Source organism: Vicia villosa, linkage group LG5, assembly GCF_029867415.1.
Source record: "Vicia villosa cultivar HV-30 ecotype Madison, WI linkage group LG5, Vvil1.0, whole genome shotgun sequence".
NCBI classification, from domain to species: Eukaryota; Viridiplantae; Streptophyta; class Magnoliopsida; order Fabales; family Fabaceae; genus Vicia; species Vicia villosa.
Window position 1 is genome coordinate 170,089,017 of NC_081184.1, and position 18,732 is coordinate 170,107,748.

The window sequence follows — 18,732 nt, forward strand, 5'->3', positions numbered from 1 at the left end:
ATTTCTGTTTAAATAATTTGATTTCTATTATTTTGTCCCCAATTTAGAATGAGTACTACCACAACAAAATGAAAATCTCAAGCAAAGTACCAACAATGGAGCAACATGCGTAAAAGTGGTAGTGAGTGAATTTTTCAAAAAAATTTAAGTTTTCACTTTCTTTTTCAATAAAAGTGACAAGGCAGGTATGAATTTTTGAACTCAAACTCTTAGTATGTGCATGAAACATAGGTTGTTAGTAAATACTGGCAGAAGTTCTTTATGGTACATAATTTTTGTTGGATCAGCTTAGCCTTAACCATTGTGAGGAAAGCTTTCCATTGTTTACTATATGCAGGAGACCATCGATTATTTTGACTTGTTTGTATTATGCTGAACCGTTTGTCACATCGTTTGTGGAAATCTGTGGAAGTGATTTAGGAACTTGTTTGAATCTGAGAGTTTCTTTGAGCCGATTCCATCTTAAAACTTATTTTCTTCTGTGAGAGTGTGATCCTTTGCTAACCATTCTTTGAGCCTGAGGTCAAGATAAAGTTCATAATATGCACCAAGGAAACACCGGGTGAGTTTTGATCTCAATAAAAAGTTTTGTTTTGGACCATCAACCATAAACTTTGGTGATGTGTTTTCTCTTTGACCTTCATAGAAAGTAGGGGAGCATTCATAGAATCTAGATACAAGTTGATCTCCAAGTTGGAGAGAGTCATAATCAAAAGAAGAGTAAGTATAGGCGGTGATTTGCAAAGAACGAAAGAAATTCGTAGCTTGAAAAAAAAAGAAGAAACAAAAGAAGAACAACGTTTGAAAGTAAACAGTTGTTGGAAAAAAAAAGAGAAACATCGAGCTACGAGTGAAAAAGAGGAATGAGTGAGAAAGTTAAAGGTATAAAGAAAAAGGAAGGAGTTATGATTCGGATGCTTCCCTAGAATATGAACAACCCTTGATTATCTTCTTTTCTTTGAATCTAAACCACATTACAACCCTGGAAAGACCTTCTGATTCTCCGATTCCACAGGACTTGATGCTAACAATATGGTGAACGTATGATATGGATTTTTGTTGATTTAATTGTTTGGATGAGTGTTTAACCCCTCTTTTATTCATCATACTTTTTGATGAGAGTGATTAGTGCTGAGTCAACTGTGGTTGTGTAGTGTTTTGAACTTCTGGAGGTAATTTCCTTTCAAAATCTGTTTCATGTGTATGTTCTGAGTTTGCAGGGAGAGGAAGAGTATCTGACTTGGTTACTGAATTGAACCACTTGAAAAACTTTTTTTTTGGAAAACTTGTTGCATGATTGTTGGTGTGTTTTGTTGTATTCATTGAGGTGAGTAATTTTGTTTAGGGACAAACAAAACTCTAAGTTGGGGAGAGTTTGTTAGGAGTGAATTAGTAGTGTTTTCATTTGTCAAATTAACTACCTTTTGAGCTGGAAGTGAACATATCTTGTGCTTTTTAAGGATTTTATGGTTAGAATTGAACTTTAGAGGTTCGATGCTAATTGTGGAACAACTTACGTCACTTTGGGTGTTATTTGTGCAGATATTGAAGTTTAGAAGTAAAGGCGAAGAAACACGCAGGTGTAGAGCTTCTAGAGAGGAAGAATCACAAAGAAGGAAGGTGAAACAAAGGCCGAGCCGCGCCAATAAGGAGTGAGACGCGCCATCCCTTCTGACTTGGGTTCGCGCCGCGCCAATACGTGCCGAGGCGCGATGGTTGCGTTACAAGGATAAATTGTTATAAATAGAAGCCCTAATCCTCATAAGAGGGAGATCCTTGGTGAACGAATTTTAGAGAGAAATCCTATTCCAAAGCGAAAAACAACTTCCGACGGAGAATTCAACATCAATTGAAGACATTCCCTTGATGAAGATGAATCCTTCCATGAAATCTTGTATGTTCTTCATGGCTATGGAGAACTAAACCCCATTGTGTTGAGTTTAAGGTAGTGGTTAACCTATGAAGATGCAATTACTTTGATTAATTCCTGTGAACAATTTTTTAAGCTTTATTATCAATGAAAAACCTTGCTTTTATTTTATATCATTGTTGAACTATCAATTGAGAGATAGGGTTTATACTTTTGCCCTAGGTTTTTACATTGACTTGTTGATTAATACTCAGAGATGAGATTTTGAAGAAGTTTTCATAAATCATCGTGGTTAATTCCCTTTATCTTTATAGTTATTCTGAGAGATCGAATATCATACCGGTAGAGGTGGTTCTAGATTGATCATTAGACATAATATCAGTTTTGAGGATGAATGAAGATAATAACTTAGATAATGTTCACTTGTGGATTAATTGATTATTGCATGTGAATAGGTTGATGAACCCTAGAACTCAACATATTCATTCACCATTGTTATTCGTTTTAAGATTTTTATCATTCAATTATTATTCTGTTATATACAATTCAAGAACAAACAATCAAAACCAATACTTTTCACTAACTCATTATAATTCGACTATAGAACGACAACAATATTACTCAGTCTCTGTGGATACGATATATTAGAAAATATTTACCCAAAATATTTTCAACATATATCTAGGGTCCATAGTAGTTTCAAGAGTCGAAAGGTGGTATACACAATTATCACCATGAGAATAACTTATGAGACTTTGCATAATATTCTATGTAGTTCTCTCATAGCGGGTCAATCCAGTTTAAATACTAATCCTAATATTCATACATATGTTAAGATTTGATAAATCTTTATCCATGATCTATGAGATGTGATTATCAGTCTATATACATAATAGACTCAATGCTTTAATGTTATCCCACTTCACAATAAAGCTCGACTACGAATACTTTTAGAATAGTATCCTTATGTTTAATAGGATCTCATGATTAAGTCACACTTAACATTTCATTAAATGGACTAGCTATTCTAGGGACTTTATTATTTTGGAAAAACAAACATAATAAAGAAATGTCTTTTATTATTAATAAATAATTTGATACAAGTCCAAAAGTATTGTCCTCCAGGGCTTACACTAACATGGAACACCTTTCAGTCTAGTCATATCACCTAATGGAACACCTTTTAGTCTGGTCATCACATTGGTTGTTCAAACAATTACACCTCCCCATTGAGTGGAAGTTTGAGCTTCCCTTTCCCAAAACGCGATGGGAAAGTCAAGACGCACATCAGAGGTGGATGAGGCGAAGAGGCTTTCTCATAAGCGTCCTCTCTCAAGGACTGCAAAAGGGCAATCCTTTGCTCAAATGGAGTCGAATCAGAAGTTGCTAGTTCGTTTGAGTCCAAAGAGGGATAAAAAGTTTTGTTCTTTGGTTTCTGATGAAGATTATTATTTATTTCTCTAGTAGTTCCGAAGAAACATGGAAAACGGAATTGGCCGAGTTGGCTTTCCATACCCGTCATTCGTCGGTTATTTTGGCATTCGTAGCCATTGGCCAAGTGTCGCTGCATGAAAAATAGCTGACTGTACTAACGTTCAAAAGAAATACAAATTCGCCACCGAAGTTTTATTTTTAAAGGGAAACATCGATAAAACTCTTAAAGAGCGAAAAGTTGGTTGTCGCAACAAAATTTAGGTTCAGAGGTCGGTTATGCGTAGGGAATGTATTAGCACCCTACGACATCTGGTGTATTCAACAGGAACCGTTTAGTTAATTAGAAGAAATGTTAGCTAAGGAATGTTTGTGGTTTTATTTATTTCTATTAGAATATTCACATAAAAGGGGAAAAAGTTAGTTTTTTATTAATGTGTTAGATAATATTTTCAAAATCCCGTGCCTACGTATTTCCCGTGTAATAAGAAACTCAGAGCCTCGTAGTTCATAGTAAGAAATGTTTGTTAGTTGATTTTAGAGAGTAAGGTTTAAGTCGCATTCAAACGAGTAAATTTTTGCTTGTTAGCTCGCACGATGGAGGCTGAAACGCTTGTTTGTATTTCGTGTTGAAATGACCTAAAATTATTCTTTTTATAAAAAGTTTTCTTTGAATGCATGGAAAAAAAGACATTTGATAAGTGGGCGTTAATTTAGTTTAAGGTGGAAGACGAGTAATGGAACAAAGAGTTATACGACTCGTATCCAAATACTTAGGAATCCGCGGGGATATACGTCCAAGAGATCCTTTTCATTAATTTTTGTTAAAAATATATGAGAAAAATTGGGTCATGATTCCATAATGAAAGACAAATATTCGAACGACAAGCTATACGACTCGTATTTAAATACTCAAGCACATGGATATACATCCAAGAGACCCTTTTTCATCTGCGAAAAAATGAACTAAATTAGTTTATTTATCATATTTTGAAAGGAAGACAAATATTCGAATCACAAGCTGTACAAATCGTATCCAAATACCCAGGAATCCACACGGGTATACGTCCAAGAGATCCTCTTTTATTAATATTTATTGTGAAAAAGAATATTTTATTTTGATTTATTTTTTCTCTAAATAAATGAATTGCATGTTTTTTTTTGGATTCTTATGTAATTTAAATAAAATGAAACATGTTTTTAAGATTTCATTTTTTTTTGGTATTTTAATTGTATTTGATTTTTATGTATTTTAGGATACACTACAATAAATAATACATTTCATGACGGAACATTTCACCGCACCTAACAAAAATTCGAAGTGTAAATCATAGACGTGTCAAATTTTAATTTTTTTGAATGGAAGACGAGTAATCAAACGGCAAGCTATACGGATCATATCCAAATACTCAGGAATCCGCGAGGATATACATTTAAGAGATCCTTTTCATTCATTTTTGTTAAAAATATATGTGGAAAATTGGGTCATGATTCTATAATGAAAGACAAATATTCGAACGACAAGCTATACGACTTGTATTTAAATAATCGAGAATCCACAGGGATATACATCCAAGAGATCCTTTTTCATCCATAAAAAAATGAACTGAATTTGTTTATTTATCGTATTTTGAATTGAAGAAAAATATTCAAATTGAGAGCTATATGAATCATATCCAAATACCCAGGAATCCACAAGGATACACGTCCAAGGAATGCTCTTTTGTTAGTTGTTGGAGCGGTAAAGCAACAAGCACCAAAATTTTTGGAAATATTTATCTGGGAATTATCGTGTCCACAGAGATGGTCGTTAGAATGCCGTTCAACGGTTTCTATGTTTCCGAGCTCAGATTACATGGGTTTTAAAGTAAAGTGCGGAAAAGTAAATTATAAACAGAAAATAAATGCACTTTCGAGAGGAGAAACTAATCTGACACGAATGTAAACTACTCGTCATAAACTTAAACCTATCACTCTATTGCACTCAACTTACAATACTCGTCAGAATCACCACATATCCCTTACATCAATGTCCATTTCTGCAACACCGACGAGAGTTCAACCATATTGGTCTTTCGACGATGGTTCAATCGATCGAACAACACAGAGGCATTAAACTGTGATATTATGTGAATGCTAACCCCATACCTATCTCTAGAATCTAAAGCTAACAGATACCCCCTAATCAATACTTGTGATGTCTATTTCTACAACAACACAAATCCAAAGCATTTAAGCAAAAAGATCAAGGAAACACCGACAAAGATTTATAAAGCAAACTTTATACAACAATAAAGTAACAAATATACATATGTTTAGAGTAAACTTACAAACAAACCCATCAAATAGAGAATACATAGAGATAAAAGAAGAAGAATCACAAATCTCCCGGTTTGTCAACTCCGATTGATAAGCAATCCAAATCTGCCGGATCATTAAAAGGAAAGCTCCATTGTTGTTTTCAAGCTCTCCCTACTCATAAATGGTTGTGATGATTTTGGGAACAAATACCTCAAAGCATAACTTAAAAATATGATTTTTCCCTATTTAATGATTTTCCGAACCGCCCAGACCGCGCTTAGCGCCAAAGTTCGCGCTAAGCGGGCCCTCTTCTGTCTAACTTGTCTGAAATGCTCCCAGACCGCGCTTAGCCCGTTCAATAGAAAAAAGAAATCTTGTTTTGGCCATAACTAGAGAACCGTAACTCCGATTGCACCCGATTCGAAGCATTGGAAAGCTTATTCCATGCTCTATCTAACAATGAATAAATTTCAACCAAATTGATGATTTTTATCATCCTTATTTTGAGCTTTAGTCTTTGTTGAATTGGTAAAAATTGCGCATTTGAAGCGGTATCTTCGACACTTTATTGCTCATGCTCCAAATACGCATCAATACCTATAAAATGAATAGGAAACTATAAAATGGTACATAAATGAGTAAAAAATGCAAAGAATATGTAATATGTACAAATATAACGAAAATATACGCGTTCACGCATAAGTTGAGGAAGAAGAGACAATAAAACTATATACACAGATAACTACAATTTGACACTTATCATTAGTGTTTATTTTGAAAAAGAAAATTTTATTTTGATTTATTTTTTCTCTAATTAAATGAATTACTTTTATTTTATTTTTGTTTTTTGTAATTTAAATAAAACGAAACATGTTTTTAAGATTTCATTTTTTTGGTATTTTTATGAATTTTAGGATACACTACAAGAAATAATACATTTTATGACATAATATCTCACCTCACCCAACAAAAATTCAAAGTGTAAATCATAGATGCATCACATTTTAATTTTTTTGAAAAATACCATATTTCCCCTCGAATTTGCTAGAAACCGAGGGGAAAAATATTTAGAGAATGCATCTTTGAATCCCAACTACTATATTTTATCACCTTTTAATTTGTTAAATTTTTTTAATGACATATTACCTCGGTTTTGCTGAAAACCAAGGGGATATAGTATTCAGAGGACAAGTCTTCGAATCTCAGCAATTACATTTTATCACTTTTTGATTTTTAAAATTTTTTAACAGGACTTTACCCCCTCGGTTTTTGTTAAAAATCGAAGTTAAGAGTAGCGCAATTTTGAAAAAAATGCAGTTGTTAGGGATCAAACCCATGACCAATATTATCTTTTAATTTTTTTATGACCTATTACCTCGGTTAGTAGCGTATTTTTTAAATTTTGTTACTTATGACTAATTTGATGAAAAAAATTAAGTAATGAATCTTTGTCGTCCATTTATAAAGTAACATTGGTTAAGACATTGCCAACTCATTAATCCACATGAAACATTAATGATCCACGTGAAACTCTCACTAGCCAATCAAAACGTGAATGCCACCACAATTATTCATCGTGGATGCAAAGTGCTAAAATTTTAACTTACATATTGAAAACAATAATAATGAAAGCAAGATAAAAAATATTTCAAGGTTAGTTTCTTAATGTAATATTTTATCTAGTAATTCCTTGTTAAAATTGTTTAATGTTAATTGTAGTTGTATCAAGTAAAATGTTTAATACTGCTGTTGTTGTGGAAATTTAATATTTAACAATTCTACTGATTTTGTTTATTTATCATTGTTGTTGATGTTGTTGAGATTTAATGTTCAAATATTCCATGAATTTTGTTGTTGTTGTTGTTACTTCTGTTTTGAAATATAATATTTAAGTATTATATTGATTTTGTTTATTTGTTGTTGTTGTTGTTGTTGTTGTTGTTGTTTTTGTTGAGATTTACACTACTACGGAAACCCCTTACACAACGGTTGGAAAAGGGGTACCATCACGCGCGCCATACCGTTGTTAGGTAGGGTGTGGTTGTAAATTCATTGTTTCCACCCCGATCTAGAAACTGTTATTGTAAGACAGCAACATATAACAATGATTATTCTTATAAACCGTTGTGATATATACACGTAGGTATTGGGTTCAAAACCCAGCAGTAGCAAATAATTTAAAACATAAATTATATTTGATCACGGTTACAATAGAGAACCGTTGTTGAAAGTACTCAAAGTTTATTATATAATATGTAGATTGCTTGTTTTCCCAAACACCTCACTAAAGAAATACAAGAATTCAAATTGATGAAGAACTCTATAATATAAAAATTAACTATTTTTGAAAACCAATTTAAACAAACCATTGTTTTCTGATTGCATGTGTCTCATAGTTTATTTCATGCTCTTTTACATATAAACTATGGTTTATTGGTCTAACTCCTTTGATACATTGATATCTTCAATTATAGTTAAATTTCAATAACAACAAGGTATTGGATAATCTGTCTCGTCATCATCACTCATAATCTCTTTTACATATAGACTGTTGTTTCTTCATTTACCTTTCTTGTGACTTAACAATGTATTGTTCTTGTTTTGAGTCCTACAAACCCCATGAAATTTATCAAGATGTGAAACTGTAAACTTAACTTTCAACAACAAATACATGCAACAAAATAAAAACACTAACAGATTACATCATAAATAGATATACATGAAGTCGCGGAACTGTAACCAAGTATGAAGTTCATATTGTTTATGAATATATGAATAAGAAGTACAAGGTGGATGAAATTTTCAACATAGCTTCATACTTCTTGTACTTATTCATGTTATGTTCGGGAAGACGAATCTAAAAAAAGAAGAACATTCAACAAGATGCAACAAAAGAGATAATCAGGAACTATCTAACAAGAAGATGTAAGAAGAATAATACCTTATGTATGAAGAACAAGGATAACGGCTAATGACGAAGAAGAAGAGAAAAAATGGGTGTTAGGATTTACCTACGAAGGATACGACACTACTGTCAAAAAGTGAGAGTTAATTCGCTTATTTATGGGTATATTATTTCACAACGATTAAAACTATCAACTGTAGCAATATCCCTTTTATTATTTATTTAAAAAAAAGGCGCGTTTTAACATTAAAGGAATAAAATATTTGAGGGCATTGAGGTTTGATAAGTGCCAATTTATAGTGCTTTTGTATATATATTTTTGTGGCACTTATAGTGTTTTTGTGTAAATTCTGTTGAATAATCCCCCGTTTTGTGTGTAAATACGTTTAGTTTGTTTATACTCGTGTTTTGATTCCTTTATGTACCATTTGATAGTTTTCTATTCATTTTGTAGGTATTAAGGCGTATTTGGAGCATGGACAATAAAGTGCCGAAAACACGGCTTCAAACGCGCGATTTTGAGCAATGGAATCAATTCATCAAAGAATAAGGCTTAAAATAAGGATGATAAAAATCATCAATTTGGGTGCCATTTTTTCATTGTTAGATAGAGCATTGAATAAGTTTTCCAACGCTTCGAACCAGACGCAATTCGGAGTTACGGTTCTCAAGTTATGGCGAAAACAAAATTTGGTTTTTTTCTTCTGCTATCGCTTAGTGAGATTAAGCTCGCTAAGCGAAATCGCCTGGGACAGCAACTCGTTAAAAGGGGCAAAAAAACACATTTTTAGGTTATGGTTTTGGGGTATTTGTTCCCAATCCATCAAACCTTCATTTTTTTGGTCTAGATAACTTAGAAAACACCATTGGAGGTTGTAATCGGATGATCCGGAGTCGAAGCTTCTTTGCTCGTGATTGACACCATGAAAGATTTGGTTTTATTCTCCTCCTCTTCTCTTTGTAACCACTTTTGTTGGGGTTGTTTGTAAGTTTACTCTAAACCTATGTATGTTTGTTACTCTTTCTACTAGTTGTATAAAGTTTGCTTTACAAATCTTAATCGGTGTTCCCTTGATCTTTTTGCTTAAATGCTTTGGATTTGTGTTGTTGTAGAAATAGGCATCATAAATCTTTATTAGGAGAATACCTGTTAGTTCTAGATTCTAGACATAGGATTGGGGTTAACATCCACATAGGATTGAGACATCGTCGAAAGAGCAATTTAGTTGAACTCTCGTCGGTGTTGCATAAATGGACATTGATATGAGGGATATGTGGTGATTCTGATGAGTATTGTAGATTGAGTATGAAGGAGTGATAAATCTATGTTTGTGAGGAGTAGTTTAGATTCAAACCAGATAAGTTATTCTCTATCAAGAATGAATTATTTTTATGTTCATATGTTATACTTTTCCGTTTTTATCTTTAACAAATTCAATCCAAACTCATAATTGCGAAAACTGTTGAACGGCAGTTCGATAGCACTAATCTCTGTGGACACGATAAATTCCCGGATAAATACTTCCAAAACTTTTGTTGCTTGCCGCTTTACCGCTACAACAAGGTTCGGACCCATGAAAGTTTCATTTTATCACCGTTGTTAAACCATCCATCGTTATTATATGCTAACATTTTTTAATTAACAAAAGAAATTATTAGCGCCTTAGTTTAGATATGTCACCACAGTGTATTGATGAACTGTGGTGACTTTGGCGTTGTCGTATGCGTGTTTTGTAGTAGTGTTAACATTTAAAGATTCCATGAATTTTGTTGTTGTTCTTCTTGTTGTTGTTTTTGTTGTGAGATTTAATGTTTAAGGATTCTATTGATTTTGTTTTTGTTTTTGTTATTGTTATAGGTGTTGTTGTTGATGATGAAGATTTATAATTTGTCAAAAAAATTAGTACTTTTCAGATTAAAACGAAGAAAAAAAACATGTTAAAATTTAAATTTTGTAAACAAGACTTTACTCCTCGGTTATTGTTAAAAACCGAGAAAAAAAAGTAGCGCATTTTTGAAAATTCATAAAATATAGTTGCTAGGGATCGAACCCATTATGTATCTAATAATACTTGATGAATTAATGGATTGTGTATTGGGGCAGCACGATGAGATGGGTCAAAAAGAGCATGCCATTTATTACTTGTGCAAGAAGTTTACATGTTGTGAATCCAAATATTCATTACTTGAGAAGACTGGATGTGCACTAGCATGAGTTTCCCGACATTTAAGGCAATACATGTTGACCCACACCACTTTGTTGATAACAAAGATGGATCCCATCACGTATATCTTTGAGAAACCCACTCTCACTAGAAGAATTGCTCGTTGGCAGATGCTGTTGTCTGAGTACGACGTTCAATACGTTACTCAAAAGGCAATAAAAGAGAGTGCATTATCAGAATATCTATCGCATCAACCAATGGTAGACTACCAACCCATGCGGTTTGAGTTTCTACATGAAGACATCATGTTCCTAGTTGCTGAGAAGTTCATAGGTGACAATGAAAGGCTCAAACTTGGATCTCAATGGAAGTTCACGTTCGGTGGTTACTCAAATGCCATGGGGCATGGAATTGGAGTTCTCTTAATCTCTCCAAGAGACAGTTATACTCCCTTCACAACGAGGTTGTATTTCGAATGCACAAACAATATGGGAGAATACAAAGCATACATCATGGGTATTGAAGCTCCCATTGACATAAGGATCAAGATCTTAGATGTGTAGTGGACGCATCATTAGCCATCTACCAAGTAAAAGGAAAATGAGAAACTTGTCATCCTAAATTAATCCCTTATCGTGATCACATCCTAGAATTGATGAAGCACTTTGATGAAAATACTTTTCATTACATTCCTAGAAAGGAAAATCAGGTGGCAAACGCTTTGGCTACATTATCATCAATGTAAAAAGTAAGCTTCCACAATGAGGAAACAATAAAGCGAAGTGACGACTTTCACTACAATACGAGTTGGGTCAATCCAATGGCCTCAGTCTCAAATTTTTACCGCTACAATATTCTTGTACCCTACCGATCCATCGTTCGACCTGTCAATGTTTGGCAACAGGTAAGGGTCCTTAGGACACACCAAATTCATATAAGTTAAATCTACATATACTCACCATTTTTTAGATGACTTCCAAACCAATGCCACATTCTCTAACCAAGTTAGATATTTGATTTCAACTATGAAACCAACTTCCTTGAGTTTTACAACTTCTTCATCGATGGCCGCTTGTTTCTTCTCATATACTTTGATTTTTCTCCGCACCACTGACTTTATTATGGAGTTAATAACAATGCGGTGACAAACAACCCTGATGCCGATTCTTGGCATATTAGAGGAATTATAGGAAAATAAATCAATGTTCTTCTTGAGCGAGGAAACTCTTCCTCCTCGACTTCCGTCATGGAGTTACCTATCTTGGTGGTGTAGAATTATTAGCGTCCAATCTGGACCTCTTTTAGGCCTTCTGTAGGCATAAACCTCTTTCTTTTAGGTTCTACTTTGCAGTATAAGTCCACAAAGTTCACCTTATTAATGTTTGGATATGGTGTGGAGGCAACGACCAAAGTATCCCTTCTAATCCTCAAATTGTCATAGTAACATCCACGGGTGATTTCTTGATCACCTTGGATCACAACAATATGGCCGTTCTGCAGCGGATACTTTATGCTCAAGTAAAGCGTTGACAAGGCGGCCCCTAGGATATTAAAAGCAGGTCACCCGATGATTATGTTGTATGAAAATGAGGCATCTATTAGGAGATACTTGATTTTTTTTTATCATTTTAGTGTTCTTTAGTCCGAACACCATTTTAAAATAATATAGTCTTTCACCTATACATGTTCGCTAAAGAAACCAATCAAAATACCTCTGAAAGATTGAAGAACGTTCAAACCTAATTTTAATCTTTGAAAACATCTCAATATAAGATATCAACTTAACTTCTCAAATCTAATCTAATCTATTAAGATCTCTTAGTCATTATATTATACCTTAATTACCATGAAATCACTTTTATGGAGGAGATGATCTTAGAGTCTAAATCCCCTTCTGGGTCTACCTCAAACTTGTTTTGGGAATCTTCTACTAGTATGACTTGACTTGACTTGCATATCATTTAAGCTGGATTCCCGTATTTCTATTTGGTTTTCAAAAATTTATATTATTTTATTCTTTTATAAATATTATATTCGATGTCTTTCTGTTAGATATTTTTGTTGAAATAACCATACTCCTATTAAATATATTACCGTACCATTAGATTACATCCTTAAATAAATAGTTAGTACTATATACTGTAGTGATTTTAATATCGAACAGTGATATAATAAAAAACATTTCACCTACTTAAATTCAAATCAACAATACTATGTAGACAAAAGTGCAACAGCATCACAAGGACAACACAATTATTCAAAAATCTCATTATTACTCCATTATTATTTGCAGTAGAGTAGATATCTCGCTGTCACGCGTATACTCAAAACTTGGTATTCCAAATTTCCAATAACCTCTTTATATTTCCCTTCATCTTACTTTTTCTCCCAAATCTTCATCTTCCTATAAAAATGCTATGAAAAAGTGAACAAATAGCTACATTATTTGGTGCATTGCATTAATAACACAATGAAGAAAACTCAAACAAAAACACTTCTTCTGGTTACAATCTTTCTATGTCTAACCTTAAACACACTCTCCCTCTCAACTCTCACAATCAATGACCAATCTCTTACCTTCGAAAACAACCGTCTCAGAAACGCTTACATTGCCTTACAAGCTTGGAAACAAGCCATTCTCTCTGATCCACAAAACTTCACAACCAACTGGGTTGGACCCAATGTATGCAGCTACACCGGTATCTACTGTGCTCCAGCACCAGACAACCCTAAAATCCGCACTGTCGCCGGTATTGATCTCAACGACGCCGACATTGCCGCGCATTTACCCGATGAGCTTGGCCTTTTACAAGATCTAGCACTTTTCCATACGAACTCTAACAGATTATGTGGCACAGTTCCTCACACGTTTGAGAAACTGAAACTTCTGTTTGAGTTGGATCTCAGTAATAACAGATTCGCTGGGAAGTTTCCGGAAGTTCTGTTGCGGATTCCAGGCCTTAAATATTTGGATTTAAGGTTTAATGAGTTTGAAGGCAATGTTCCTAGAGAGTTGTTTGATTTACAGATAGATGCACTGTTCATAAATGATAACAGATTCTCGAATGTGTTGCCGGATAATTTTGGTAACTTGCCGGCGTCTGTTGTTGTTCTGGCGAACAATAAGTTCCATGGCTGCATTCCTTCGAGTATAGGCAACATGTCGAATTTGAATGAGATTAGTTTCATGAACAATTTGTTTAAGTCTTGTTTGCCTGATGAGATTGGATTGTTGAAGAATCTAACTGTTTTTGATGTTAGTGTTAATCAGTTTGTGGGGACTTTGCCGGCGGCGATTGGAGGTGCTGTAAGTTTGGAGCAGCTGAATGTGGCGGATAATTTGTTGTGTGGTAAGATTCCGGCGAGTATTTGTATGTTGCCGAATCTTAAGAACTTTACGTTTTCGAATAATTTTTTCACTGGTGAGCCGCCGGCGTGTTTGAGTTTGCCGGCGTCGGATGATAAGAGGAATTGTTTGCCGGCGAGGCCGTTTCAGAAGTCTCCGGGAGAATGTGTGGCGTATTTGTCTAAGAAGGTGGATTGTAAGTCGTTTAAGTGTAAGGCCTTTGCTCCTTCTTTTAATTCACCGTCGCCGGGAGTGTCACCTACCTCTCCACCAGGAATGCCGGGTGTGGCACCTTCCTCCCCACCGTCGATAGTGTCACCAACCTCTCCACCACTGCCGGGAACCGCACATTCCCCTCCACCGTCAACAGTTTCGCCACCACTCCCAGGAGTGGCACATTCCCCTCCATCACCGACAGGAACAGTACCTTCTTCTCCGCCGGGACATTCGCACTCTTCTCCGCCGGGACATTCTCACTCTTCTCCACCGGGACATTCACCACCTCCATCAACATCTCCAACAACTCCAGTGGGGTCACCACCGTCACACACTCCATCACCGTCGTCTCCGCCACTAAATACACCACCAGCACATGCTCCTCATTATGACTCATCGCCGCCACAGGCTCACTCACCTCTACCGTCACCCCATCCTCCCCATGTCCATTCACCACCACCGGGATCAACACCTTCCTTTCCACCACCAACGCACTCTTCTCCGCCGGTACATTCACAACCTCCATCTACATCTCCAACACCTCCTCTAGAATCACCACCGTCTCCGCCACTAAATTTGCCACCACCTAGAGGTTCTCATAATGGCCAATCACCACCGTCTCCACCATTAAATTCACCACCACCTACAGGTTCTCATAATGGCCAATCACCACCGTCTCCACCATTAAATTCACCACCACCTACAGGTTCTCATCATGGCCGATCACCACCGCATTCACCTCATCCTTCTCCTGTTCATTCCTCCTCACCACCACCACCACCACCACCTTCTCAATTTCCATTCCCTTCTATACATCCACCGTCACAGGCACCGCCACCATTTTGTAAAGACAATCCACCTCCACCTCCACCATCTTCATCTTCCACATCACCACCACGAGTATATGCATCTCCACCTCCACCAATTCAACATACATCTCCATCACCACCACCTCCTTCCCCTGTTCATCACAGTTCGCCACCTCCACCACCTACCCCTACATATGGAGGACCTTTGCCACCAATCGTCGGACTCCCATACGCGTCACCTCCACCACCTCCATACTATTAATCCTTTTAGTATCTTATTTCCTTTTACCCTTTTCCTCTACAATCGGTACAAGTTATTAGTCACGTTTTTGTTATTGTGGCTGAGAATCTGAGAATATGAGAACCACCTCTATTATACTATGCTACTATGTTAGAGAAGAAAGGCTCTAAGTATTAATTTTGCATTGTTATGATTATGAATATTCTGAGTTGCGAAATGTAAGAATAGTTTGTAGAGAAGAAGAAAATGTATGTATGGGAATGAACAAATTATCATGGTCATGGAAACTTTTCATTTCCAATTTAGTACATGTAATGTATTATTATAGTTAATCAACATTCCATTTCACTTTTATTGATCTTATGTAATCAGATTTTGGATTTTGAATGTTTATGCTATGCTGTGAAATTTGTTTTGAATATTTTTCCTTGCTTGCCATCATCAACATGATGCTGCATTAGTGTTCAAAATTTTTTGAGCAATGAATGAATTGCGTGTCTTCTTGGGAATAATAGTATTGCCAAAAAACATGTTTGTAGATGGAAATTATATTCAATAGTACAATACAATGATGATGGTGGTGGATGACATCCCAAGGGAGATCCAGCAAGAGTCAATTTATTTAATGAAGGGAGATCCTGCTCTTGATATAGATAATAGTTTTTTGAAACAATTTATTTGATTAATAGTAGCAGTATAGTTTAAAATTATCCCACCATCCATGTGCTCACTGTGTTCTTAGTTTTGAGATTTGAGTTACACATTTTCCCATTCCATTGTTAACGTTAGAACTGTTAAGCTTGTTGGGTAAAATAGTATCCATGTAACTCTTTCTCAAGGCACTGTCTCTCTGCAGTGAAATTTTGATGGTAGTGATGTTTGTATAAACTGTATTTGTTTATCAGTTCTCAACTGCTATTGCTTTAAAAAATGATTTTTCTAAAGTAGTGTAAAATAACAGTATCATTGATTTAAAACAATATTACAACAAAGCAAAAAGTTTGTCATTGATTTGTTTTTCTAAAACAAATGAGTTTCTTGTCCAAGTGATGTGTGTTTTGGCATACAAGTATGGAACATTGCTGGCTTTATGCTTCCCATGCTCTACTGCTCGATGTACATTTCCGGTTTTTAGAGTCTTACTAAAACATTTCGTCCCTCACAGCTCATACTTGAGAAATTGTGTATATGTTTGATTTCTTAGACCGAGTCATATCGAGTGGGTTGGGCTCCAATCCAGACTCAACAAAGCTCGCCCAAGATTAATACGGATGCAATATTTAATTGAGAAATGATAGATAACACATTTATGGTTGATTGAGAACATTGTTTGTGGTAGGGGTTTACAGATCCAAACCAATTCAAATAAAAACGGCAAATCGATCAATAAAAAAAACAAAAATCGCAAAAAATGGAAATTTATTGGATGTGTTTGAATGTCATTTTGTGAAAACTGTTCGGTTCAAATCGGATTTCGGGTTGATTTTTCAAAACCAATTCAAACAACATGTATATATTTTATACATATTTATTTTTTTATTTATATGCAATGTGATGTGAATTTATTATTAGATGATAACTATTTATTTTTATTATTACAACCATAATCGATCGCTCTCATTTTGTAATATTAATTTTTAATATCCTTTATGTTAAATATTATATCAAATCTATGATTTATTAGTATTTTTATAATATTAATAAAAATTAAATATCCAAAAACCAATTCAAATTAAACCGCATTTAATTGGATTGGATCGATTTTTTTAATATAACATCCAAAACCAAATCGAACCGCAAGTAAATTTATCTTTGGATCGGATGAATTTTTGCCTTAAAACCGATCCAAACCGAATCGCGAACACTCCTAATTTGTGGTCTAGGATTTGACAACCAAGTTTAATTGTCAATTACCACTAAGAGATTACACAAACTAGTGACAATCACGTTGAATAGCCTATGATAGGCCTTAGGCTGCAGAGATTTGGGACATTCTTGTTTTAGACAATTTCAAACCACCATTTTTAGTATGATTTGATGGCTTAAGATGAGATAATCACCATCAACCCCTAGACGACTATTATTTAAGTGGATTACTCACTAAAGTAAAAATTGATGACCGAGACGTTGAAAGAAGCCTCCATCCGATTGTATATGAGCCTTCTTGATATTAATTTACTAGGATCTGACAAAGAAAAGGTTCACCATTTATCATCTAACAACATAAAAAGATTTTCATGACGATCCTGTTCAATGTTCTCTAAGGTTATTTCGAGTCTTTGCGTGAGTATTTGGCCAAAGTCAACGAGGAGAACCATCAAGGTTGTCAATCCAAATCAAGAGATGTCAGTTAAAGCTTTCTAGAATTGCCTCAAGGCCGATCACTTCAACGAGTCCTTGGTCAAGAAGTCGACACCTCGATAGAAGATATCATGGCAAGAGCAGAATATTATATCAAAGGGAGAGAAAGCAATTTCGAAAAGAGAGCCTAAGATGTAACAGAGAGAGAGGCATTGGAAAATCTAAAGTATTCAACCAACGAATGAACTAGAACATGATACCAGTTCTAAAGTATTCAAAGTATTCGATCGAGAGAAAGTTGCATTAAAACCTGCCATGAGGTCGCTAGAGTTTTTAACCCTATTGAAGACAAGGATGGAAAAGATCATCCAAGACATATACCTCACCAATGTCATTCCCAAACCCCTTGCCCCCTAAAGGAGATATGATGGAGAGCAAGCCAGAGAGATGGTGCAAGTTTCACAATATTTGTGGTCACCTCACGATGATTATCACAACCTTAAGGGAGAGATTAGGAAGCTAATTCAAGAAGACCGCATGTTGATATATGTACGGAGTAGCTCTTAGATCTATGAAATAAGAGCACCATAGAAGAGGGAAAACTGCCAGAGAACACCCCAACCTAGAAGGAGTCAGAGTTGTGGAGTAAGACACAACTCTAGCCAAACAAAACACACTTTGAATATGATTGTGGGAGGTTTTGCAAGATGCGTAACAACTAGAATGTCAAGAAAGAGATATGTCTGTCAAGTAATGCATATCTCTAGTATCCAACCCGTGGAAAGAACAAACCTTTCTAGAAATTAATTTTCCCAACAGAGACACGAATGAAGTCCTACCTCACAAATATGATCTTGTTATAGATCATCTAGAAGACCCGACAACTGCAGCCTAGAGAAGGCAATAATCTACCAAGTCACGTGTAGGGTATGAGTGTTATCCTGGGGTATAGCATATGAGATCAGGATCAAGAATCAATCCAACGACTCCCCGTGTCCTTCACCTAAAAATTAACGGGTTGTTATAACTGCCCCGCTATATAAAGGAGAATCACAACATTTTCCAGACACAAAATTCAAATTCAAACTTCATTCATTCATCTTACTCACATGCATACTTGAGGGTTGAACTATTAACCTTGTAGGTT

General features: G+C 35.2%; 2 protein-coding genes across 3 annotated transcripts; both read left to right on the forward strand.

The window, feature by feature from the left end:
* Positions 1–10,779: 10,779 nt before the first annotated feature.
* On the forward strand, positions 10,780–11,235 carry LOC131606005 (uncharacterized). Its single transcript, XM_058878293.1, has one exon. It carries the CDS (start codon positions 10,780–10,782, stop codon positions 11,233–11,235), a length of 456 nt encoding a protein of 151 aa, XP_058734276.1.
* Positions 11,236–12,984: 1,749 nt separating this feature from the next.
* On the forward strand, positions 12,985–15,638 carry LOC131603879 (leucine-rich repeat extensin-like protein 4). 2 transcript variants are annotated; one of them, XM_058876323.1, is made up of 2 exons: positions 12,985–14,826; positions 14,884–15,638. In XM_058876323.1, the coding sequence occupies exons 1-2, from the start codon at positions 13,143–13,145 to the stop codon at positions 15,303–15,305; spliced, it is 2,106 nt and encodes a 701-aa protein (XP_058732306.1). In that variant the 5' UTR covers positions 12,985–13,142; the 3' UTR covers positions 15,306–15,638. The 2 variants fall into 2 exon arrangements, with proteins under 2 accessions (XP_058732306.1, XP_058732304.1); XM_058876321.1 differs by having other exon boundaries at positions 12,987–15,638.
* Positions 15,639–18,732: the final 3,094 nt, after the last annotated feature.

Bases quoted from the DNA above. Each gene is read 5' to 3' on its own strand.
- LOC131606005 (XM_058878293.1), top strand. From the start codon at position 10,780: ATGGATCCCATCACGTATATCTTTGAGAAACCCACTCTCACTAGAAGA.
- LOC131603879 (XM_058876321.1), top strand. From the start codon at position 13,143: ATGAAGAAAACTCAAACAAAAACACTTCTTCTGGTTACAATCTTTCTA.